This window comes from Ochlerotatus camptorhynchus, unplaced genomic scaffold, assembly GCF_037179485.1.
Source record: "Ochlerotatus camptorhynchus isolate MF236.1 unplaced genomic scaffold, CSIRO-AGI_Acam_v1.1 ptg000261l, whole genome shotgun sequence".
NCBI lineage: Eukaryota > Metazoa > Arthropoda > Insecta > Diptera > Culicidae > Ochlerotatus > Ochlerotatus camptorhynchus.
The window spans coordinates 202,487-227,788 of record NW_027040751.1 but is presented as its reverse complement, the minus strand read 5'-3'; the positions used below and the strand labels follow the sequence as shown (position 1 = coordinate 227,788).

The 25,302-nt window shown below is 39.8% G+C and overlaps 1 protein-coding gene across 1 annotated transcript; it reads left to right on the top strand.

Moving 5' to 3' along the window:
- The first annotated feature begins 520 nt into the window (after window positions 1-520).
- bel (ATP-dependent RNA helicase bel) lies at window positions 521-24,206 on the top strand. The gene is made up of 3 exons (XM_065226792.1): window positions 521-1,153; window positions 19,419-21,666; window positions 23,204-24,206. The coding sequence occupies exons 1-3, from the start codon at window positions 1,109-1,111 to the stop codon at window positions 23,338-23,340; spliced, it is 2,430 nt and encodes an 809-aa protein (XP_065082864.1). The 5' UTR covers window positions 521-1,108; the 3' UTR covers window positions 23,341-24,206.
- The last annotated feature ends 1,096 nt before the right edge of the window (window positions 24,207-25,302 follow it).

Sequence of the window (25,302 nt, the reverse complement as noted above, 5' to 3'; positions counted from 1 at the left end):
GTTCCATTTTTTATACAGATTACGAACATTTTCCTCAATATCCTTGAAGAACCCAATTTGAAATGTTCATCGAGATTTAATTCGACAGTGAGCATGCATAAGGGCCTATACGCGATGTTCGATTCTCTTCGTCGATTTTCTCTTTTATGTTAATAACTCGCTAGATTTAACGTTTCTCGGTGCGTTTGCTATTGCTTTTGATAGCCAATACAACCTGTTACTACTCTGCATTGAACAAATTCTAGAAAATGTAGCTGTAGTAATGCAAAGAGAAAATCGCTGAAGAGAATCGATCATCGCGTATTCGCCCTTATGCATGTTCACTGTCTGTTATCTTTGGTTGTTTCTTTTTTCTTACCGTGCCGGCCTGTTTTTTCTCTATTCCGAAACCCCTCGTTACACCAGCTCGAAATATTTCAACATCGTGGTGCAATAAGAGCACACGCACAACGCTACCAACCTTGACGATAGAGACAAACGCTACGTCTCCTCTTATAGAAAATCTCCTAACATCGACCCTGTGATACCCGTTCCCTTAGGAGAAAACTCCGAACTGTGCAAAAGTTGAACGGATTCGTCATTGAATTATTTTCAGGTACAAATTCGCGTTAAAACCGTTTTGCCTGGAAGCAAAAACGCTAGCAGTTTGTGGCGGAAGTGCTGCGCATTGCGCGTGTGATATTTGCAGTAACCGGAAGCGGTTAGAAGCACCCGAAATCCGGGTTCGAAATTAGTTAAATTGACTTCATTCGCCTTTTTTTTCTAGTGCGTGGAGTGTTGGAAGAAAGAAGAAGCACAAGTACAGGACAGCTGAGAAGAAGAAAAAGAACAAGCGAAGCGAAAAAAAGATCTATCATTGTGTGCAGTGGTGGTGAAATCCCAAGCCCTGCAAGTTCATTTCGGTCACAATCGATAGGAAGAAGATTCGCGGAACGCGTCAGTTTCCGTGTTCCCCAAGAGAGGCACTAGTAAAGTGTGGACTCTATATAACTAGAGAATAGAGACTAGTAAAAATTATAGTGCGGTTCCAAGTATTTTTTTGGCTGAACATTCACATTAACCTCACAGGAACGCAGAAGACAAAAACCATACGAACGCTGGTAGTAATATGAGTAATGCTATTAACCAAAATGGTACAGGTCTAGAGCAGCAGGTGAGTTTAATGGGGACCTTGATTCAATTTCTTTTGTCATTTTCGATAGGAAATATACGGGTAAACGTGAATTTTCAACTTTCACGATTCACAAGCGCGTTCCAATTAGTGGGGGGAAAGTTGCACAATTCTAACCCGATTTTCTTTTATGTGCTCTTAGCTTCCAACTGGATACGGGACAGCAGTGCTGCTAGTTTTGTTTTAATATACCGATTACCAAAAATCTGCGAGTAGCGCAAACAGCTAAGCTGCTATTTTCGGCACTGTTCGACTAATATACTAAATATAGATTACCCTACTAAACGGGTACCATAACTAACGATGGTACGACCATACCACATAAAGTTGGGATGATATCCCGAATTGGTGGTTAGGAACTTCTTATGGTTATTGTTTAGGCGGGTAGTTGGATTAGTTAGCAATCCTACTACCCAGAATGGACCACTATGTCAAGCAGTTTGGGGAGTGATTGTCTACCAGTGATTTCAGAAAACTGAACCAACAAATTACTATTTTTTAAATGAAAGTCACAAAGTTTTTGGTACTTTTCTCGTGGTTCTGGGTGAAAAAATCTCAAAATATTGTTTTATTTCGAAGTTCGGGTGGTAGTAAACCACTGTCGAACCGACATGAATGACCATAGAAATTACGTTCGCGGAAAAAGTTTATCTAAGCCACGAACACGCGTGCAAAATGTATGAGTTTGTTCGTGTTTAATCTCTATTTTGTTTTAGTTATTTTTATCTAAATAAAAAAAAATCTATGATTTTGACAGATGGGATCGCTGTACATTTGAATCGGCCGTTATAGATGTTCGAGTAAAAGTTAAGTTTAAATTTCATGTCGGTAAGTAAACGTCATTTTGAGCTGCTTGAATAAAGTTGTTAATTTTTGTATGAACTAAAAATCAGTTAGTCGAGCAGATTTAGAACTGTTTTCTGTCAGAGATTTGAGATAATATATCGCATTTTTCTTTGGAAAAGTATGAATAAAATCTTACTTTTCAGATATCAGTGGGTTCGAATAGGTCCCTATAAAAAATCTTTTTAAGACACTGATTCCCTCAAAATAAATGAAGATGACAGAAAACTTTCAAAAAGAACCTATTGAAACTTGAAAAACTTTGGCATGGCTTAGTGGATCAACCTTAGGTACCTTAATTTGGAACAACCGTATGTGGCTTAGTGGATACCGCTTCTACCTAACTACGCGGGCAAAAGATTGTGGGTTCAATCCCAGGCCTCGTTTACCCAAAATCATCAATATGTATCATTTCGTTCCTAGCGACGGAAAAGATGAACGGCAGTACAATATTATCTCCCATATTCTCGTTACCGTTTTTTAACATGAATAATTCGAGAAAACGAGAATATGGTTGATTATCCTCCAGATCTAAATGTTATACGGAATTTGTTTTTGATTCAGTTCAGTTCAGTGGATCGGGTATCAAGGTAGTGTTGCTTGTTTTCGAGAAAACGGCAGTTTTATTGTTTGTTTTGAACTGATTCTAACCCGGACCACACACTAATTAATTCGCTATTAGTTTGATGCAAAGATTGACATTACTTTCAATGTATTGAAAATGCCGACACATCAAGGGGTGCGGAATAGTGAAATCTAACCAGCCACCCGTGGCGCTGTTGTCGTAGCGGTGATAAAAAATGTAAACAGCTGTCAAGCGCGGCTCGCATCAAAATTTTCACTTTTGAAATTGCAAATTTGCCTTTTTCTGTACATTTTAATGATCAAAAAGTTTATCAAATTATTGGAAAAGTGATCTTCTACAAAATGGTAAGTGGCTTCATTAATATGATTGCTTGTAATCAGGAAAAAAGTTAATTTTTAGACTACGTAAACGCAAGCTCCACCGTTTAACATTTTCTTTGTTGTTGCAGGATCGTTGCATTATCCCGGGATGCAATAAGGACAAATTTCCACTTTTTCGGGTTCCGAACTCGGGGAGCAACAACTTTGCGCAGTGGAGAAAGGTTGCCACTGTTTACGGAACAGGGACAGAGCGGATATGCTCTCATCATTTTGTTAAAACAGACTTAGTTGAAAATGAGTCCCAAAGTTTGTTGTCGTGGGGTAATTTGAGATTAATTTCACGTGGCCGCTCACCGGCATGGGAACTTTGCAGCACAAATCCATTCCCCTCAATTCTTGCTTTGCTGTTTATCTACTGGTGTAGCCCAGGCACACAATTATGCTAGTTCTCTAAATCCGCTAGCACGGAGTCCACAACATAATCCAGTATACTTGCACGTCAATTTCGGGATGGGAAACTGCAATCATACAATACATAACCTAAAGAATATTGGTGCATCAAAACACACATTTACATAATCTTTCTACGACATTTCAATGAAAATTAACATAACATTACATTATTCGACAAATTTCCTACATGTATCATCCATAATAATGATTGTATCTCATTATTTTGAACTTTTTTTTGACGTAGACTGCATCTTACGGGAAGGTACTGGGGGTAAATCGAAAATCTAAAATTGCGACCGTCAGGAAGAAGTGTAAGGTTTTGAACGCTTATAACTTTGTCATTTATAGATGTAATAAAATCCAAATACATCAATCGATAGAAAATAATTCTCACAATCTGCTACAATAAATGTTATTCCATTTTTTCCAAAAAAAATCGTTGAAAAATGTACAAATAAAAAGTGATAATTTTATCACTGTTTTCATGAAATAAACGTTCTTCCCAAACCAAGTCATCATAATCGAGTACCATTTAGTTGTGTTCGAGTTTCTTCTAATTCATTTTATTGTTACGTTTACGTCGTGGAAGTGCCGTCATCGACAGGCGCATTGGCAAGCCTAATTGCACTTTCCACTAATCAAAGCATGGTACGCAAGCGTTCTACTACTTCTGCATCAGAGGGCCCCAGTAAGAAGGCCCAAACGGACGCCAGCGCTGCTTCGGATGACGCAGCTAATCGGCTAACCAATTCTCGGTGCTCGGAGTTGAATGTGGCGGTGGTAACGCCGCTGAAATTGCCAAAAAGGAGCGGATTCCCCCGCTGTTTACCTTACCCCGATGAAGGACGTCGCCAAGCTTAGGAATGAGCTGGCAAAACTCAAATTGCTCACGCGATACAAGATGTAGCGTAGGAATAAAGATCATGTGCTCCAGCCTACAGCAGTACAAGTCGATCGGTAACCTACTGAAGAACAGTACGGTGGAGTTTTACACCCACGATTTGCCTTCGGTGAAACCATTGAAGGTTGTTTTACAGGGACTGCCGTCGTAAGAAGCGGCTGCCATAAAAGATGAATTGAAGAGCAACATATGTAACCTGTTTCAGATCATTATCTACTGGGAATCCTACAAACCACAACACCGTGATGTGACTCAATGTACAAGTTGCCTCTCCTTCGGCCATGGCACGAAGAACTGTCATATGAAACCACGCTGCGACAAGTGTGCTATGGCGCACTCGACGGCGACCTGTGCTCATGCTGATGACACCGTGCCACTACTCGGGACTGCCCCAAGCGAACGGAATACATCAACGTCAGGAAGAAGGTGGCTACTAGCAACCAGACAGGCTGGCATCGGAACAAACGTACACTACCAGCCATCACGGATGAACTATACCCGGCAATCCAGCCTCGTTGCCTGGTCCCAAATCTCCCACCGCTACCTCTCAACAATTAACGAGTCGCCCCCTCAGCTCAGCATCGTCTCATTGCTGCAGCGGCACTGCCAAATCAAGTTTCTGTCTCGGCGCCTGAACTATCGTATGCCCATGTTGCCTCAGGCGATTCAGTTGACGAATCTCCGTTTACATTGGAGGAACTAGTAACGCTGGTTGCAGAGGTGATCGTCATCCTGCGTACCTGCAAGACTCAATCTGAACAGCTTCATGCTGCCTTATCACTCATCACCAAGTATGGACCGTTTTGCTAAAAATAACAAATTGGAACGCTTGTTTGCTGACGAACAAGCATAGAGAACTACTCGATTACATTGCTATCATCGAGACGCACTTGAAGCCCGAACTGAACGTATTCCTTCCCGTCTTCCGGCTCGTCAGACGTAACCGCACCTGCTCCGGGGGTGGGCGAGTGGCCATCGCTGCAAGACGGAACATCAGTTGTTGGCTGCAACCAAACTTCCAGCTGAAAACAATCGGAGTGGAGGTGAGCACATCACTTGGCCCAATTACCATCATCGCGGCCTACTGCCCCAAGCAAACCAACAACAGACATCATAAAACTCACCCGGAGGTGCGGGAACTTCATCATCGCTGGCGACCTGAATGCAAAACATCAAGCTTGGGGCAACGGTCGGAGCAATCGAAATGACACCATCCTGAATGAAGGCCTGCAAGAGGGCCACTATACCATCTTGGACCCGGACACTCCCACCCGATTGAGTCGGTCTGGGGTCCATGCGACCATCGACATCTTCGTCAGCAACGTGGGACACAACATCTCGCAACCTCTGGTCTTCCAGGAGCTGAGCTCGGACCACTACCCGGTAGTGGCCGTTAGGGTTTTATGAGGGTACTGTAGACCATGATTTAGACTTGTAGAGTTCTTCAAAACCTCAATAAAACATGCAATGTTACTTGGGCTGGGATGTGCAATACGTGCTTGTGAACGATTTCCCACACCTCAACGTAGTCTACGTCAACCATGCGGTCGTGTATTGTACACAAACCCACATCGCCCACGCAAACCAACATCATTGGATAGGGGCAACTATTATCTTTCCGAAAGTGGTATTGGTTTGCGTGGGCGTACTTTGGTTCGCCTGTAAAGGGCCTTAGAAAGCGAGGGGGATGACTCTATCTACGATGCAAGAAATATTGTGTTTTGCTGTGGCTAGCTGCGCGTACGCTGAGTAGAAAGAAGATTTATCACGATTTTGAAGATTTCCTGCAAAAAGATGCGAGAAATGAAAGAAGATTTTTCGAAGATGTATTCAATAGTGTGAGATTTTTTGTGCATATAGAATTGAGATTTAGATGTGTCGCCCCCTCGTTAAAAAGTTTGTTTACAAATGCTTTTGTGCCGTTATCAAATGTTATGCCTGAATTTATCATTCAAACTCTGGAATTTGAACCGGCTGTCATAAATTTATCACCATCGACTAGTACTATTTTCCGCCACTAGTGACGCATAAATTCACTTGGATTCTACTTGTAGCGTTGCAGCGTCTAGAAAGACCGAATTGAAAGATTGACAAATCATCCATTTGACAGATAACCTATTGACGAATCCAACTTAAACTAATGCGCGCCTGGTGATAGGAATAAGCACTATCCGACGGTGATCAGTGAGCCCATGGATTTTTTTTTTAATTGTAAAATTACAGTGCTGTTTCCTGTAAATATGCTATTAAAATTTATGAATCTGGTACACAACCTAAAAATAACTATTGTGATACATGTTCCTCTTAAAATAAAAATTACTAGTTTTCAAATAAAATTGTAAAAACATGCTAAGCTTATGGACATGGATATGTCAACAGTCATACCAACAATCAATTCGAAACTAACGATTTTAAATTGGCTCACTACTTGACTAGCCTATTGGTCCCAAGCAAATCGATTAACGTGTCCCATTCTAGTATAAATTCTAGTACTACACTATGTTTGTTTTGATTCGCTATGAAAGTTTGACAGATAAAATGAGGAGTTAGTGGATTTTCCAATGTTTCGAGGGGTGCATCGATTAGCTTGGGACCGAAAATAGTACCAGAGCTGAGCCAAAAAGTTGAGCTCGTTTTTTCGGGACCTTCTGGTCTTAGAGTTACCTCTATGGTCATACCACATCGATCCATGTTGATATGGAGACGTGACCAACCAAATTAAAAAGAAAAAAAAGAACCCATTGTAAAATGTAATCCAAATGCAGGCACCCGATGCTGGTTATTGGTTTAATCCGCTAGGATTGTATTCGTTGTTGGTTTTTCATGTTTGTGCTACGTTTTTTTTTATTTCAATGCTATTTCAATAATTTAGCACTTAATTATCTAATTCAATTTACCAGAGAGATTCCATTACACACACTTTTTATACTGCCTTTGTTGTCCCGCTCGTCTGAACCAACCAAACTAGGCGTGATTTCTTTCTAATGGTTTCGCAACGAGATCAGCTATAGGGAAGATGATCCGCCTTCGCATGGAACAATATATTGTTTTTATTGCTTCAATATGTAAAATTGTTCTCACAACTCACCTTAAACAGCAAAATTAATTGATCTCCAATCTTGACGTGTTGTCTCCTTATTCCAATTCAATATCGACAAACCTCATCACTAGCATTTACTCTGAAAATTTTTGGAGAAATTGGAAAGAACTTCCTGAGAAGTCAGGAAAAAATTGGAAGAAACTTGAGGAAGCTGACCTGAATCTGTCGCGAGATAAACATCCAGGTAAAGTCCGAAGAAATGGCCGGGACCGAGGAAAGTCAACAGGACTTCTGGGGGAACTCAGACGGAGCTTCCAGGTGGAATCGCAAGAACCGGTGGCAGCCAGAAGAAACATTCAGAACAAGTCAAGCTGAATATTGCATTAGGTCCTAAGTAACACTGATCGATTCTCTTCGTCGGTTCCTAATTCGACGCCCTCAATAGTGGTCGACTATTTTCAATCATTATTTTTTAAATGTTACTTCTGTAAATATTAGTTCCTGTGCTCTAGGGATGATGGTGTAACGAAGTTTAAAAAAATATCTTGTCAAAATCGAGATGCGATAAAAATTAGACGAGTGCGTTAGGGACGCGTCAAATATGGTGCTGGCACGGTATTGGGACGATTTCGGAAAATTTGTTCACTTTACTGTAGTAATGCGAAGAGAAAATGGATGAAGAGAATTGATCATCGCAGTTAGACCATAGAGGTAACTCTCTAAGATCAGAAGGTCCCGAAGAAACGTGCTCAACTTTTTGGCTCAGCTCTGGTACTCTCTTCGGTCCCAAGCTAATCGATGCACCCCTCGAAACATAGGAAAATCCACAAACCCCTTATTTTATCTGTCAAACTTTCATAGCGAATCAAAACAAACATAGTGTAGTACTAGAATTTCGACTATAATGGGGTACTCTAATCGATTTGCTTGGGACCAATAGGCTAGTCAAGCAGTGAGCCAATTTAAAATCGTTAGTTTCCACCGGTTGGTTAGACCATTATAATTCTAAACGCTTGAATTATTCTACTCTGAACTCACACAATTGGGTTCTTTAAGGGTATTGAGGTAAATGCATATTCGTAATCTGCATTAAAAATGGAACACAAAACCAAAATTTCATCAATTTTGGAACACTGGAACTATTTTAAATAAGTACAGTTACATTTGCAAAAATCACCTTATTAGCGCCCCTCGCTGTCACTCCGTATGGGAGCGAGCTGTCAGTTTGTCAGTTTAGTGTCAAACAGTGAAGTTATTATTTTGTTTTAAATCTTGATTTAAAAATCGAGATGAAAGTGTGTGGGTTCGAAAAAAATATCGCTGTGCTCCAAAAACGAAGCTCTTTCAGATGATGTATAAAAACCGATATAATTTTCTAAATTAAAGAACCCAATTGCCTTCGAGTTCTAGTTGAAACTCTCTTTGAGTTCTTTGCAAAACTCCATTGAAAATTTTCTCTGAACTATCTCTTGAATTTTTTTTTTCTGAAATCTTCTCTAAATTCCTAAGGAACTTTCATCAAAGTTCTCTTAAAACTTCTTTAAAGTTATTTATCATGAAACTCTAATTCAGTTCAAAAGTCGTAAAAATAAGGTCCAGAATCTTATTTCCCCCCTAGGTTTGACCGAAATTCACAGGCTTTTCCCGGTGATTTTGCATTTCCCTCTTTTTTTTGATATCCTGGTTCACTGGTCACCCTATAATATCTGTCACTCCAAAATGAATATTAGCTTTTAAATCGATGAATTTAGGTCCAGGAAGAGGAATGAAGATTGCAACACTACCAAATCTAAATGATTCCAACGACAGGCTATAGAAAATTTTAAAAAAGTACATTACAAGCATAACTTGTTTTGCTTCTATCCGATTATAGAATACACGCTTTTCCTACGAGTTAATGAAAAACAAGATTTGAAATTTTAATGAATTATGGAAAATATATTTAATGAACGCCCTTATTTCATTGTTTTTTAAATGGTTTGATACCCTTTTATTGTCAACATGACTTGACTATCAAAATTTGATGATAACACAAAAACTGCAGTTACGCTCACAGTGAAACGTCATATCAAGCGTAACTACCCTAATAAAAAATAACCATAAACGAACGATAACCCAAATCATCGAACTATTCCACAAATGGTTTGGATGATACCCAGAACACGTCGTTAATACCCCGTTCACATTACAGCCTATATCACGTAATATAGGCTGTCTTGCAATGAGCACTCATACATAGGATTTCCAGTGAAAACTAGATGTATGAGTGCTCATTGCAAGACATCGTGTATCACGTGATATACGCTGTAATGTGAACGGGGTATAAGCAAATTAACCATACAATTTTTATTAGGGTATTCAAATGACGTATCTGCTTTTGTAGACAATCACTTCAATCGACGATTTGTCTTAACTGCTAACTCACCCACGCAAACAAACACCATCATCAGGTAGGAAAATCTTTCCCCTACTAGCAGGTGTTGTTAGTTTCTGTGAGTGAGCTAGCAGTTGCCACAAATCGTCGATTGAAGTGATTGTTTACAAAATCAGATAAATCGATTTGAATAGTTAGGCTTGATATGTGAAAGCAATCATTTTCATTCAGCAGATGCGTCAAGTTGTTTCTAATATCGTTTTCGTTTTTGCGGTGTAGCTATACCGCCGAACACCGAAAAAATGCAGGGTGTAGCTATCGGTTGCCCCTTTGTTTACAAACAAATGATGATGAGCTGTCAATGACTCTCGCTTATTGCTGCTAACACTACACCGGTGGAGTGTAACAAAAACGAAAATGACATAAGTAGATACAAAATGGATTTTAACGGAATTCAGTTACTGCTAGGTAAGGGAGAACAGCCCATAATGCACCCCTGGGGTAAAATGCCCACTTATAGAAAAACAGCGATAACTTTTCCTCAGATACATTTTCCGGGTAACGGATTGTGTTTGTTTTCAACTAGAGGTTTCACAATTGATTCTTGATCATAAAATCATATTTTGACCTACTGATTCCCTTAGAAAATAGCATTTTGTGCAAAATATGATACAGTTGTTAAAATCGTCGACTTCAAATTAAGCTTTTAACAGCATATATCGCAAAAAATTGAACTAATTCACTTTTCGTATTTTTTTTAGATGTTTTACTTAATGAATCACAGCTTAACACTCTATTGCGACCTTATTTCTGATGTAACATAAAGGAATAATCATCAGGCGTCAGATCACCATGAATCAGGCGTTTTGCCCCGCTATCATATTGGAACCAATTTATAAAATACCTTGAAAATCATGAAAATGCATCGTTCTATAGTTCGAAATCACTTGATCTTCGTAGAAAACATGGTAATGAACCAAACACCATTACTTTCTTCTTGATTTTAGCTTCCATACGCCAGCAATTGACGATTTTGCTTAAACGGTGCGTTTTGCACCATCCTACCCTATGTTTTGTTAAATATTCGTGACGATAACATAAATCTAGATAGAGCTGGAATTAGGGCGTAACAGCTTTTGTAAACAATGACTTCTATCGATAATTTCTAGGGATTCAAGGCACGTTCACGCAGACCAACCTAACCATCGGATAGGGGAAGTCTTTCCCTACCCGATGAGGATGTTGGTTTGCGTGGGCGAGCCTTGAATTTCTAGAAATCATCAAGAGAAGTCATTGTTTACAAAAGCGGTTAGGCGCTAATTCCAGCTCTATCTAGAAATATTAAAAATATGTGTTTAGATGCAGATGCAGCTTGCACGCTAAGATCAGTTTACCTAGACGGTACAAAGAGATTACCGAGATTGGCCGTAAATTGCACAAACTCACATATGGGTTAATTTTTTTAACCCAAATATGGGTTCTTGTGAACCATAAATGATTTATTTTTATGCAAATTTGATTTAAATTTACCCATATTTGGGTTAAAAAATTTACCTATATCTGAGTTCGTGCAGTTTACGCCTGATTTGGGTAAAGTAAACCTATATTTGGGTTATCTGATCTTAGCGTGTGATTCACAACAGTTTGCTTCTGCACAATATTCCCAGTGTCGGATATTTTGAAGAAGTGCAAGCCGTTCCGCAAGAAGGATTGTCCCCAATCCAAGATCTAATAGCGAATTCGTTTATTATTCAGTTCCAACCTGGATCGGGTATCAAGATTAGGTCTGTTTGTTTTCTGACAAACGTCAGTTTGATCGTTTGTTTTTAAAACCTAGTTCAGGTTGAGGTTCGCACTGACAAAAAGTTCGGTTTCGCATTGGGTTGGATATGGTTCCAACCCCAATAATAAACTAATTAGCTATAAAATACTGATTGTGGGTTTGATAATGTACACATCCGATAAGTTCTTTAGTGGGAATGACACTGATGAAGACTGCACATTGTAGTCGAAATACGTATCTGTCATGGATACCAAAATAATTAAGTGGAAGATAACCTTTTTTGCTGTTTTATTTAGCATTCCGCTAACAACCCAATTTCATTACTTCATGACTTTTAAATAGGTTAATAATCTCATATGGACATTGCTATCCAATGTTTTAAATTTCCTATCAAATGTTATATACGACCTTTTGAAAAGTTATGCTTGGTTAGATGTACATTAGGGTGTTTCATTATGAAAAATATTGGCTATTGCCACCCTCCAGTTTGATTCAAACCCTAAACTACGAGTCTCTGCAAAAACAATGGTAAAAATTGATAAAGTTTTCAGAGGTCACGCAAATGGTTCGAAGCTTGTATGTGAATTTTTGAAAAAAAAATGTTAAAACAACAGCAAAACAGTTATAATAAAAAAAAAACTGATTTTAAGAGGTTATATAGCACATAGAAAGTTAGTGTCTTCAGCAAACTTTCTTGTCCTAAACTTTGTGATAACTTGACATAATTTGTCAAGGTGATGTTGAGAAACTTCAATATCCCTAATAAGCGGGAACCACATACACTATCGACCATACCACATAAAGTTGGTCTGATATCCTGAATTAGTGGTTAGGCACTTCGTCTGGTTATTGTGTTTATGCGGGATGTGACAAAGGGGGGAGGGGTGGGTTAATGTTACGTTACATAATTTATTAACGCTTCCATATATAAAAGCTTCTCGTTAAATTTGTTATATTATTTTATATATATAACATATAAAATTTGTTTTCGATGTAAGTTGCAAAAGGTTGATTGAGGTTATAGCGATGCCACTGATAATTAAAACTGGGTTTAAAAAACAAAGTTTTAATCTTTCATCTTCCTATCTCGGTAGAAAAATTTCCCAGTCAATATTGTATCTTGGTGCATCCTGCACACTTATTCCGTATGAAGCAAGGAATATGTACACCAAAACGAAGTAACGTAAAAGCGCACTTTGTCGTCATGTTCGACAATACATAATGTGCCAAATAATTCACGGAACCACGTTGATGATTGTGCTATCATGGCAACACTTGCAGATCAGATGCTGTTCAAATTTATGAACGAAGCAAAAGCAGAATGGCAAAACCCAAGATGTTACCCTTCCGGTCGTCACGATCTGATCGCGTGATTCGTTTGTGCAAGTCGGCGAAGTAGAACAGCACTTCTACTCTGTGATAGTGAGAAAATTATCAAAATACTATTATTTCCTGATAAAGTCCTTCCTATTTCAAAGCGTACATGATACCTACATTATTTGATTGACTCACTGCCAATTTTCAATTTGTGGATTCATTCAATTATTTTCTCATTTTGAACCAGAAACGTAACAAAGACAACTGGGAAAACTTTCCCCGACGATGATGCTATGTGGCGAATGAACGATTTCGCGCGCATATCGTATATGCGATTGCGACCCAGTGATAGTCGAGCGGAAATGTACCATGTACCGATGGTAACGATAATAGGCAGATGCAAGAAAGATATTATGATATGGTATGGGTATGATCATTTGCTCGCAAATAATTGTCTTTTGGAGAAATTTCTCGCATTTTGAATGAACGCTTCTTTTGCTCGTTTATTTAGTCGTCTCGTTACGAAACGTTATCTGCCAAAGACAGTACGACTTCGAAGGAGCGTATCGATAACTGTGTTGCTCGAAAATTGAAACGCATTTCTAGCTTGTCTGAATGAAGCTAGGCGTTCGCGGTCAAGTGCAAAATCGAACGTCTTATTACTCATCGACTGGGAGCTTACTTTGCTACACACAAGTAAGCAAGCCGGTTTTCAGCTTTAAGTCGTAGCTACCTACCTACCTACTCTCAGTTTGTGACGATGTGAATATGCTTAGGTCAGCCGAGTCAGGCTGATGTCGTCGTTCGTTATCGTTGTAACCATTCGAAAACTAGCCCAGTCAGTCCGCTCAGCTCAAGGCTGAGCGATGCCAAGTTTACAGTTTCTTTTTTTGTTGCCATGCGACTGCCAAATCGTAGCTCTCTCAACAATGGATTCCAAGTTGATTCTGGTCAAGCCAACTCAGCGAATTACTGCGAACTGCGACAGTGAAGAACCAAACAAAAGTAATTTTCAAAGTGGTATTCTTCGTTGTTATAGGTACCTACGTTTGCGGCGCATAAAATTACCTTCGCGCTTGTTCTTCGAACCGACAGACAGAAAGACAGGCCAGACAGACGAGAGGCGGCGCATGGGAACGGGAACGAACTTTTCAGAGTTTATTCACCCAATTTCCAGAGCTGTAGCTGGCACACAACCAGTAATGTGTGAATGAACCAGTGATGCCACATTTTTCATCGATATTTTAAGATCCACAATATTTTTCGATTTTCAATTCCAGAATCTGTACATTTTAACAAAAATCTGTAATATAGATTTCTATATCGAAATGTGCCTAAAAATCTGTACCATTCCAGAAAAATATGTATGTGGCAGCACCGGAGTGAACCTGGTCTTAATCAATCGATGGTGTTGTACGTTTAAGCTTTAAAGGCTTATCTACATTGGGGTGAAATTTGAAATGCTTTCCAATGCCTCAATTTCAAAGAGATGTTCTCCCGATCATAAGTGCGGGGTCAACCCCATTAAAACATGCAAATGTGTTTTGTTCATATCTCTGTCATTGTACATCCAATTTTCGTTCTCCTTAGGTCGTTTGAAATATATTGAGTGAAACTTTCGTACGTAAATGGCTCAATTTATTTTCCAGATTTTGTATACTGTTCACCGAAAGTTACAAAAAATTTCAAAATTTACACTGAATAATCATGACTGATTTTGTCAGAATTAGGTCGGCCTCCCCCTGCGTAGACAATTCTATACAGAGCTGGAAAAAGGGCCTATCTGCTTTGACCGATCATTTTGCATTCTTCATCGACTTTCTCTTTAAATAACCACGGCTATGCAAACAGTGTTATTGCTATTTTTGCCACATAGCATGATAAAGGAGGTTTTTATCTATCTTCCAAATCGTCAAATACAACAGGAAATGTTGTTGCAGCTGAGTTCCACAGTGAGCATGCATAAGGGCGTAAACGCGATGATCGATTCTCTTCGTCGATTTTCTCTTTTGTTAATAACTCGCTAGATTTAACCAGGGTGGCCAGCAAACCAGGAAATATCCGGGAATTTGAAAAGTAATCGGGAAAACCAGGAACAACCCGGAAATTCGATGAGAGAACCGGGAAAAATAAATTAACCATACCATATGAATAAATTTTCACACCAGAATTTCAGAATAAACCATTAAAACAGAGTGATTTTTTACCAAATGAATGTCTTTCTCTATTTGTTGCTTAATTTTCTTCAGATTCCAGATTCAGATGTTTTTAGCATTTAATCACTCAGCAATATTTCAAATTGATTTTTGCGATTCAATTTAGGATGTAAAGTGCATGGGTCTTAAAACAAAATATTGAAAATGCTGGACTTAAGAAGCGTATATTTGTACAAACTGAAACTGAACTATTCGGGTTTTAATTTTATTCAAAATTCTCATGATATGAATTTCAGATTGAGCTTGGAATTCTGCTCTGAATTTTTCCAAAATTAACCATAAAACACTCTGCGTAATAGTTACCGTTGAATTCTTTTTGGAATTTCCTTGAAACTCCTTCTAAGAAATTGTTTGAAATCCGTCTTAGAATTCCCTTGAACCTATTCGGAGACTTTGATTTCATTGAAATCCTTTAAAAAAAATCTTGCAGCTCTATTCAAAACAGCATAAATCTTTTAAAATTTGGAATTATTTAGAAACCCCTTGGAGTATTTAAAGATTTTTTTCTAATTATTAGCAATTTTTTTGCAATAAATTTTGTTGGAGCTCTTTGATGAAACTTTCACACTAGGGTTGAAATTATCGCCAGAACACTCTTAGAACTGTGTGGCTTATTCTTAAAAAATTGCATAATAATTTAATTTAGAACTTGCAATCTTCTCCACAGAAATCCCTCCAAATTCTTCCAACAATGTCTAAGGACTTCATGTCAGAATAGTTCTGGAATTCTGCTCAGAACTTCTCCTTCGAAAACTATGTGGGAATCATCCTCAATAGTTTTTTGAAATCAATACTTTGAATACTTTTAAATTTTACTGAAAACTCCAGGGTTTGTCCAAAGATTTTATCGATTGTTCTGTAATTTGTTTTAACCCTTAAAATGCTTCCAAGTCTCAGAGTCTTGACAATTAAGACTGCATGACTATTTAATAAATATGATTTTTTTTTTCAAATCTGTGATCTAGGAAAATTTTTAAACCCTCACATTTTAACTATTTTTTCTCCAAATCTTGCATCACGAAAATTGTTATTAATCCCAAATCTTGAAGAACAGTTTTATTTTCAGACTCTACACATATTTCAAAGCCCCAGAATGTTGGGAATCTATTTTTTAAGTAAATAATATTTCAGTAATTTTTTTTTCAAGTATTGGTCTATTGGTCGTGGGTATTAAATTTCATGAACCATGTTTAGTTTCACGTTGAGCGAGCTCAAACGTCAGCACGTTTCACATTTTTTTCGTGTTTAGCGCGAGTACTGAAAGGTTAATGGTTATGTTTTTTTTATTAGAGAGAATTTTAACCGTTGGCTAGTTCATCTCTAAATCTTATGTTAGTATAGACAATGGAGTGAATACACATTTTCTTTATCCGATATCACGATCAATTTGCTCTAATTCTCATTTGTATCAAGTTCATTTATTAATTAAATCTCTTACTATTCACAAGCTGTCTTATAATCTATTCATCCAGATAGCATTTGGCCTAGTGACCTTAATCTCTGTAACTCAATAAATTTTAGAGCTTTGAAATCAAAAGATGTATCGAGCATAAAAAGTGGTAGATATCGATTTATCAAAGTATCTCGAAAGATCAATAAATTGTTTTGAATACATTAAGACTCATAGAGTTGAATTTTTCCTATATAGCTTTAGAAAACACTTTCTGTAATTTGGCTTTTATTGTTCCCACAAATATTCACTGAAAATTTACAGCTGGCCACGTTTAAAAAATGCGTAAAATTTCGTTTTTTGTTGAATATCAAAAACCGGGAATTTAAAAATGAAAAGTCACTGGCAACCCTGTTTAACGTTTCTCGATGTGTTTGATGTTGCTTTTGATAGCCAATACAACCTGTTACAACTCTGCATTAAACAAATTCTAGAAAATTGTTTCGCTTAGCTGTAGCAATGCAAAGAGAAAATCGATGAAGAGATAATGAAAATCGATCATCGCGTATACGCCCTTATGCATGCTCACTGTCGAGGTATTAACGAAAGAGAAAGTCGATGAAGAGAATCGATCAAAACAGATAGGCCCTTTTTCCAGCTCTGTATAGAATTGTCCATAAACAATTTTTAAAATTTGTATGGGTCGTGGATAATACCTACCCCCCCCCCCCCCCCCCCTTCTAAACTCTCTACGAAGTTAATAAACAGCCTCTAAGTGGCCCGTTGGGTATAGAAAAAGGGTTCTACTACGACTGTCATATCAAAATTTGGCCTAACCAATTCTTAGAAAATAAGTCATGATTCGTCAGAGTAAAATTTGAAAAATCAGTGCTAACATTTGAAAACGGCACAAAAGCCATTTGTAAACAAATGGTTTGTGGGCCCTTTACTCGCTACCCGAAGAACGCCCACGCAAACCAACAGCATTGTCAGGAAGGGGAAAATTTCCCCTACCCGATGTTGCTGTTGTGTCGCGTGGGTGTACTTCAAGTAGTGAGTAAAGGGCCCACAAACCATTTGTTTACAAATGGCTTTTGTGCCGTTTTCAAATGTTAGCACTGAAATGTAACTTTGGATGAACTTTGATGAAGGCAACCCTAATAAAAAATATCACACCCGAAGGATAACCCAAATGATAAAACTATTCCACAGATGTTCTGGATGATACCCTGAACACGTCATTAAGCAAAATAACCATACATATTTTATTAGTGAACTGAGCCAGTTATGACAAATATACCAGTTGTTACACACTCCCATATACGCACTGCCTATTTAAATCACATAAGCCTTGACCAGGCATGGAAAATCATTTACATTCATTTTCCTCTAACTTTTTTCATCAACAGCATTCCGCAAAATAATGTATAGAGCTTTTGTAGGTTTTGTTATTAGCTACAAAAGCTCTATACAATGAATGCAAATGATTTTCCATGTCTGGCCATGACTGTACATGCCAAAACTGGAGCAAATTTTAAGTAGTGTCATAACTTGGTGAACTTACCCTATACAAAATTTGAAAATTATATTGAGTCATTACCTATGCTGCCGTTATACGCATAACTGTCCCATGTTCTATGCAATCCTTATGCACCGTGGGACTCTTATGCGTATAACAGCAGTATGAAGAAAGTTCCATTCAATAGGGGAAATGGCCTATGGATCTAAGATTGAGCCCATCGCTTAAAATCTGCTATTTCAAAACCAACAATTGAAAAGGCCTCAACTCCATTTAATAAACAAACCTTTCAGACCATTTTCTCGCGAACCGAAGTCCGCCAATGGAAACCAACAGAATGAACAGGTATGGGGAAACTCTCCTCTACCCGATTGTGGTTTAGGTTTGCGAATGTAGGTTTCGGTTTGCGAGAAAATGGCCTTACAAGGTTTGTTTACAAAATGGAGTTGTGGCCATTTCAATTGTTGATCTTGATTTATCAATTTTATCTAAAAAAAAACGCGTCATTGCGACGGTACTAATGGATATTTTTGTTCGCTATTGAAAATTTAGTCGATTTTTGAATTTATGTATGGGCCCAAATTAGGTGGCATTAAGGCTGACATTACATCCATTTCCCCTACCTTTCAAATTACCTATTCTCTTTAAAAGAGAATAAACAATCGGAGTCAGGTACAGCGGGGCAAGTTGAAACGCGGGGTGAACAATTCAAAAAAGATATGCTGAAATCCTCGACATCAAGTAGGCTTTTCCACTCGCCAAACCTCCTGCAAAATATTCTTAAGAATACGCTCAATTCTGTATTTACGCGATTTTCATTTTTTCGATTACACCCTGGTACAGAATTTTTAATACCACCATATATTTTTGTGATTTTTTGAAACAAGTTGCATTAAATTTTGCTGCAATTTGAGATCACACAATACTGGAACTAGGTTTTAGCTGCATTATTTTTTTTCCGTTAGCTTAATTCATTAAAATTCGTTGCAAATTTAAGTGACAACAAAAACTACACGTGCTAATCACTGACAAATGAAAATGTTTTTTTTATCTCGAGTGAGTGACGAGAGCTGTCTTTTCAATATCGCCGTGAGGTTCTTTCATCGAACTGTATGTGGAACTAACCGTGGTGGTTCCAAGATAAAATCGATGAAGAGAACCGATAAACGTTAAATTCGACCTTTTGCAGGGTTGTTTTACCATTGTCCAGATATGATGCACAACCCTAGCTACGTTACTGGGTAGTAATATCGTCACCGTTAACGCCGTCTTTCTTTTCGTTTCGAAGCATTTAAGGCGTATTCAGACCAGAGCGTGCATGAGCGGAGCGGAACAGTATTTGCAGCAGTATGAGAGAGTCAACTAGCTATAATTGTTTCATTCATACTGCTGCAATTCCCGCTCCGCTGCGCACGGGCACGCTAATGTCTGAATACAGCTTTAAAGGTCGTTGTCGTGACTGATGTCTAACGTTATTTCTTTTTTTTTCCTCTCTTCCCTTTTAGTTTGCTGGTCTGGACTTGCAGCAGCAGCAACAGTGCGAGCAAGATTCGGGTAATTTGAAATCTACCGCTACGCGTTACGTTCCACCTCAGCTTAGAAGTGGCCGAGGAGGTGGTGGTGGCGGTGGTGGCGGTCCTGAGAACGATAATCAATCCGGCCGTGGAGGTTACGACCGCGGCGGCCGTGGTGGCGACGATTATTCCGGCGGAAGAGATTCGTCCTCGAGATACGGTGACCGTGATCGTGGGGATTATTACGGTAACAGGGGTGGAGACTTCAACCGTAATCGTGGTGGCGGTGGACGCTACCAAAACGATCGAAGAGATAACTACAACCGTGGTGGCGGTGGCGGTTACAATCGTGGACCTCCACCAGAACATGCTCCAGAGCAAGATCTACAGAAACCGCAGGATGAATACCAGCAAAACGGCGCCGAGCCTCTCGTCGACGAACCATTTGTCGATAATGTTGAGCAACCAAGAGGTGGTGGTAACTGGAATAACGCTCCTCGCGGTGGTCGCGGAGGAGATTTCCGTGATCGGCCAATGGATAGTCGTCCGCCGCAGAACGACAGATGGCAAGAACCGTCGTCGAACGGAGCGGACAATAGAGGCGGATACGGTGGAGGTGGCTACGGAGGTAACCGCGGAGGCAGAGACGATCGCGGACCGGGTATGGGTGGACGCTGGAACGACCGCGCCAGAGGAGACGTCGACTATACGCAGCTTACCGACCGTGATGAGCGTTTGGAAGGTGAGCTCTTCCAACACGGTAACACCGGTATCAATTTCAGCAAGTACGAAGATATTCCCGTGGAGGCGACGGGTGATACCGTGCCACAGCACATCAACACCTTCGATGACATTGAGCTGACAGAGATCATCGATAATAATATAAAACTAGCGCGCTACGATGTACCAACACCGGTCCAAAAGTACGCCATCCCTATTATTATGTCTGGGCGTGATCTGATGGCTTGTGCCCAGACTGGATCCGGCAAGACAGCCGCTTTCCTGGTTCCCATTCTGAATCAAATGTACAAGCATGGGGTTGCCCCTCCACCGCAAAATCGTCCATTCAATCGTCGCAAGCAGTATCCACTTGGTTTGGTGTTGGCTCCAACTCGTGAGCTAGCCACGCAAATCTTCGAAGAATCTAAGAAATTCTGCTATCGCTCGCGCATGCGTCCTGCCGTCCTGTACGGTGGTAACAATACTCAGGAGCAAATGCGTGAACTTGATCGTGGCTGTCATCTGATTGTCGCTACTCCGGGACGTCTGGAAGATATGATTATGCGTGGTAAAGTTGGACTCGACAATATTCGCTTCCTCGTTCTTGACGAGGCCGATCGTATGCTGGACATGGGATTCGAGCCGCAAATTCGTCGTATCGTTGAAGATAGCAAGATGCCACCGACCGGAGAGCGCCAAACACTGATGTTCTCCGCTACGTTCCCGAAAGCGATCCAAGAGCTAGCTAGTGATTTCCTTCACAATTACATCTTTTTGGCCGTCGGTCGTGTCGGATCCACTTCGGTCAACATCACTCAGTCGATCTTCTGGGTAGATGAAACCGACAAGCGCTCCCATTTGCTGGACTTACTTTCGAACATCAAGGCACAGAATGATGGCGAAGAAAAAGACTGTCTAACGCTAATCTTTGTGGAAACCAAGAAATCCGCCGATTCGTTGGAAGAATTCCTGTTCAACTACAACCACCCGGTCACCAGCATCCATGGTGATCGTACGCAGAAGGAACGCGAGGATGCACTCAAGTGCTTCCGTTCTGGACGTTGCCCTGTTTTGGTTGCAACTGCCGTAGCAGCTCGTGGTTTAGATATTCCGAACGTCAAACATGTCATCAATTTCGATTTGCCAGCAGAAATCGAAGAGTATGTCCACCGTATCGGTCGTACCGGCCGTATGGGTAATCTAGGTATCGCGACAAGCTTCTTCAACGACAAGAACCGCAACGTGGCCACCGGACTAGTTCGGCTACTGGTGGAAACATCGCAGGAGGTTCCAGGATTCCTGGAAGATATGACCAATGACCGCTCGTGGGGTGGCCGCGGCCGTGGAGGTGGTCGCAACCAACGCTATGGTGGAACGACCTCTTCCTTCGGCTCCAGGGATTACCGTCAGCAGAACCAAAACCGTGGCAATACTCGTGATCAACGCGGTGGCGGCGGAGGCAGCGGTGCTGGTGGTCGCGGCGGTGGTTATGGCGGCGGTGGCGGAAGTGGTGGATACGGTAAGTTTAGTTGTAATTTAAAAAAATCAACCCAACATGGCGAATGAGAACGACTCAAATTTGAGTTTAGTTTACTCATAAATCACTTCAAGTGCAGGAACTTAGCGATGAGTTAATTTGCCTCTTGTTGTCCCAGGTTTGTCCAGGTAACAATTCCCGAATATGAGAAAAGTAAAGATTGGATTCATTCAGTCTATTGGTACTACTCCTAGACTGATTAAAATTTTCCGGCAGATTTTTGAGGTTTTCCACAGAAAAGAATGAGGCAAATTTACTCATCGCTCAGTGTCTGCACTATCTGCGATTATGAGTAAATTAAACTCAAATTGGGGTCGTTCTTATTCGCCGTGCACCCAGAGGTGGTCACGAAACATTTTTTTTTCAAATTGCCAAACCCTTTTTGTGTCCATGATATGGCTAATTTTCTGTTTGAATGGGAAGTATGAAAGGGTTTGAATGTTTTAAGTAATAAATCAATTAAATCAAGAAAATATCGTATATAAAGCTTTAATAAACTATATCAGCATCAGTGTAGGGAAAATATCAAAAAATCAAATCTCACCAACGCCCAAAATCACGCTTGATTTTCTTACACAAAAATCAAAAAGCAAACAACTGCGGATGATTTTGCAAGCTGTGATATCGCAGCTCGGAATATCAAGCTAACAAAACTCACCAGCTGCAAATCTCAACAAACTGTGGTGAGATTGAGTTTCATGATTTTTGCTTTACACCCGAATGCAACCAAAGCTTCCATAACGGCTGGCAGCAGTCACTTCGCGTCTGCCATCGGTGAAGAGTAAAAAGATATAGCAAACTATACTTTCTCTTTCTAAGAAAACGATGTGCAACGGAATCATGTTTGTGTCGAGTCAACTCTCAGCTTGATTTTTGCACGTTGTGAATAGTCTCGCAATATCAAAGTAGCTTGTAAAATCAATATCAAGCGTGATATTGTGAACCCATGAGAGCGGAAAAATATCAATTGATTGCTGATTTTGCCAACACTGATCAGCATTGAGGGCTGCTTCAGTTTTTCCGCAATCTTTTACCCGGTCATGGATAGGGATCTTTTCCATTACTTTTTAACATAGAATGCTTATGTTAAATCCACTTGAATTTTCAGTTAACCCATCTTAAAATAGATAGTGTTGTGCTATTAATATCTCTATCAAAATTAATACGTGCAAACTTGTTCGGTTTTTCTCCATTTGTTTCGCCCTAAACACAATTTGCTCTGGATTTCCGAATGTTCCTCACATGCGTTCTCCATACCCTCTTAGAATTTGAAGTAGCGTCCACCACTAGTCTTTCCCATATTGGTTTCTCCAAATCCTTGGTTAATGCAAATTTTACTTAGTGAAACATGTAGTCATTTCCATGTAGTGTAAATCTAGTACGACGAGATTCTGACGAACAAAAATGCAAAAAATAACATTCTTGAAAAATGACATTAATTTGGCAGTTAAATTAAAACTTACCTCAATTATAAAAAAATGAATTGCAGTCTAATTTTCAATACGATTGTTAATTTCAGGTCGCGATGAAGGAACCTACTATCGCAACGGCGGTGGTGGTGGTGGCGGCGGCGGCGGCGGCGGTGGCGGTGGTGGTGGCAGCTATGGCGGAAGCTACAGCACCGGCGGTGGCGCTAGCGATTGGTGGAACGAGTAAGGTAACAATTTCCGCGTCGGAGAACCGGGAATTACATTTCCAACTTGCTAATGGAAAAACAAAACAAAAAAAATACGAATTCACAAACACAACATCTTTAAACATACATAGTACACTGCAGATATGAATGAACCCACTCTAAATTAACGTTACAAGCCAACAAAAGAAGAAAATAAGGAATGGTTTACTTCAGAGCAAAAGAGAAGAGAAAGTTTCATCCCGACAGCCAACTACGGTCCTGAATTTCGTTTTACTCTTTTCAAGCGCGGACTAAAAGGAACAGCAGATATACAAAGAAAGGCACAGGCCCTCCACATTTTCGAAAGGGCGTATAAAGTTAGGAAAACATATTATTTATATTGATCTTATTAACCAACACACATCTGAACACGATTTTAAACACCTTACAACAACAGGCTCGCTTAGATACATACAGATCGCAACATGGATAGCAAACAGCAAATCTATAGAGCATTCTTTAATACACATACTTGCAAATATATCCAGCAGCAAATACAAAATCCCAAGGTCAAATGAAAAGTTACATTTTGGAGAAAAAAAAACATCAATTTAAAATAATAAAAAAAAAAGCTAAATAGGGGTTACCTTCGCGGAAATTCTGCCGATCGCTTCTTCCAAACCGTTGATTCTACTCCGGACGGGTTAACACGAACTCCGAGAACTGTGAAGAAAAAATGGGGCGCACGCGGTGATACAAACACACACAAAGTACTATTAAAAACGAAAAGAAGTGATATAGTGCAGAACAGAAAGGACTGTCTGAAAACATCAGAATTAGGAAGTATAAAAAAAAATTGGTAGAATTGGCTAGCCATCAATTCGAAGCAGAACATGAAGACAGAAAACCAACTTCAGTAAAAAAAAATCAATTGTTACACTTTCCCAGTACTAAATTCTATACTAGAGAGAACCAATTCTGACAGGACATCTACACAAAAATAGCAGCAAAAATGATAACAAATAGACAATTCTATGCAGAAGGTAAACAAGAAAAAAATGTGACCTTGTTTTTATTTAACATGGAATTCTTCGAACGCTTAACAAATAATCCCGAAATGCCGTAATTCGAGCCACCCATTCGGGAAATGGGGAAAACAGTAGGGAATCGAGAATCACCGGGAAAGATCAGCCACGGGGCAAGATGGGTCAGCTTGATTGTACGTCATTTCCTGGAAAACCGTTTCCCGGAATGTAAAAAATCTCATGATTATTATTTTTTTACAAATCTTAACTTGACGTAACAAAACGTAACTTCAAAGTAGTATATAGGGGAGTGAACCAGTATTTATCATTGGTTCCTACTTTGGCCAAACCTCAGAAGACCGATTAAATTACAATACTCTCCAGTTTTCAAAATGACGTCCAAGCAAGAGGAGCAGCGTGTCATAATTTTGCTCGCACAGCAATAGAATCCGACGTTCTCACACGCCAAGTTGGCAAAATTGCTGGATGTGACCAAATCGACCGTGACAAACGTTTTAAAAGTGTTCGGGGAGCGTCTGTCGACCGCCAGGAAGCCTGGAAGCAACGGCAATCGTAATCCGGACGTGGTAGCGACGACGAAGAGGGTGGCGGTGAAATATAAGCGGAACCCTAACCTCTCCATCCGGGACGTCGCTGGCAAGCTCAATGTCTCCCATACTACTGTGCAGCGGGCCATAAGAAACGAGCTGGGTTGTCGACGTTTAAGAAGGTGAAGGTGGTGAACCGAGATAACAAACAAAACACGTCGGCAAAGCAGCGGTCCCGAAAGCTGTATACGAATCTGCTAACAAAGTTCGACTGTGTCGTCATGGACGACGAAACTTATGTGAAGGCGGATTTCAAGCAGCTTCCGAGAAGGTGGCTGAAATTTTCAAAACCATCAAACTATCGAAGTTCCCGAAAAAAATATCTCGTCTGGCAGGCCATATGCACGTGTGGTCTAAAAAGCGGCATTTT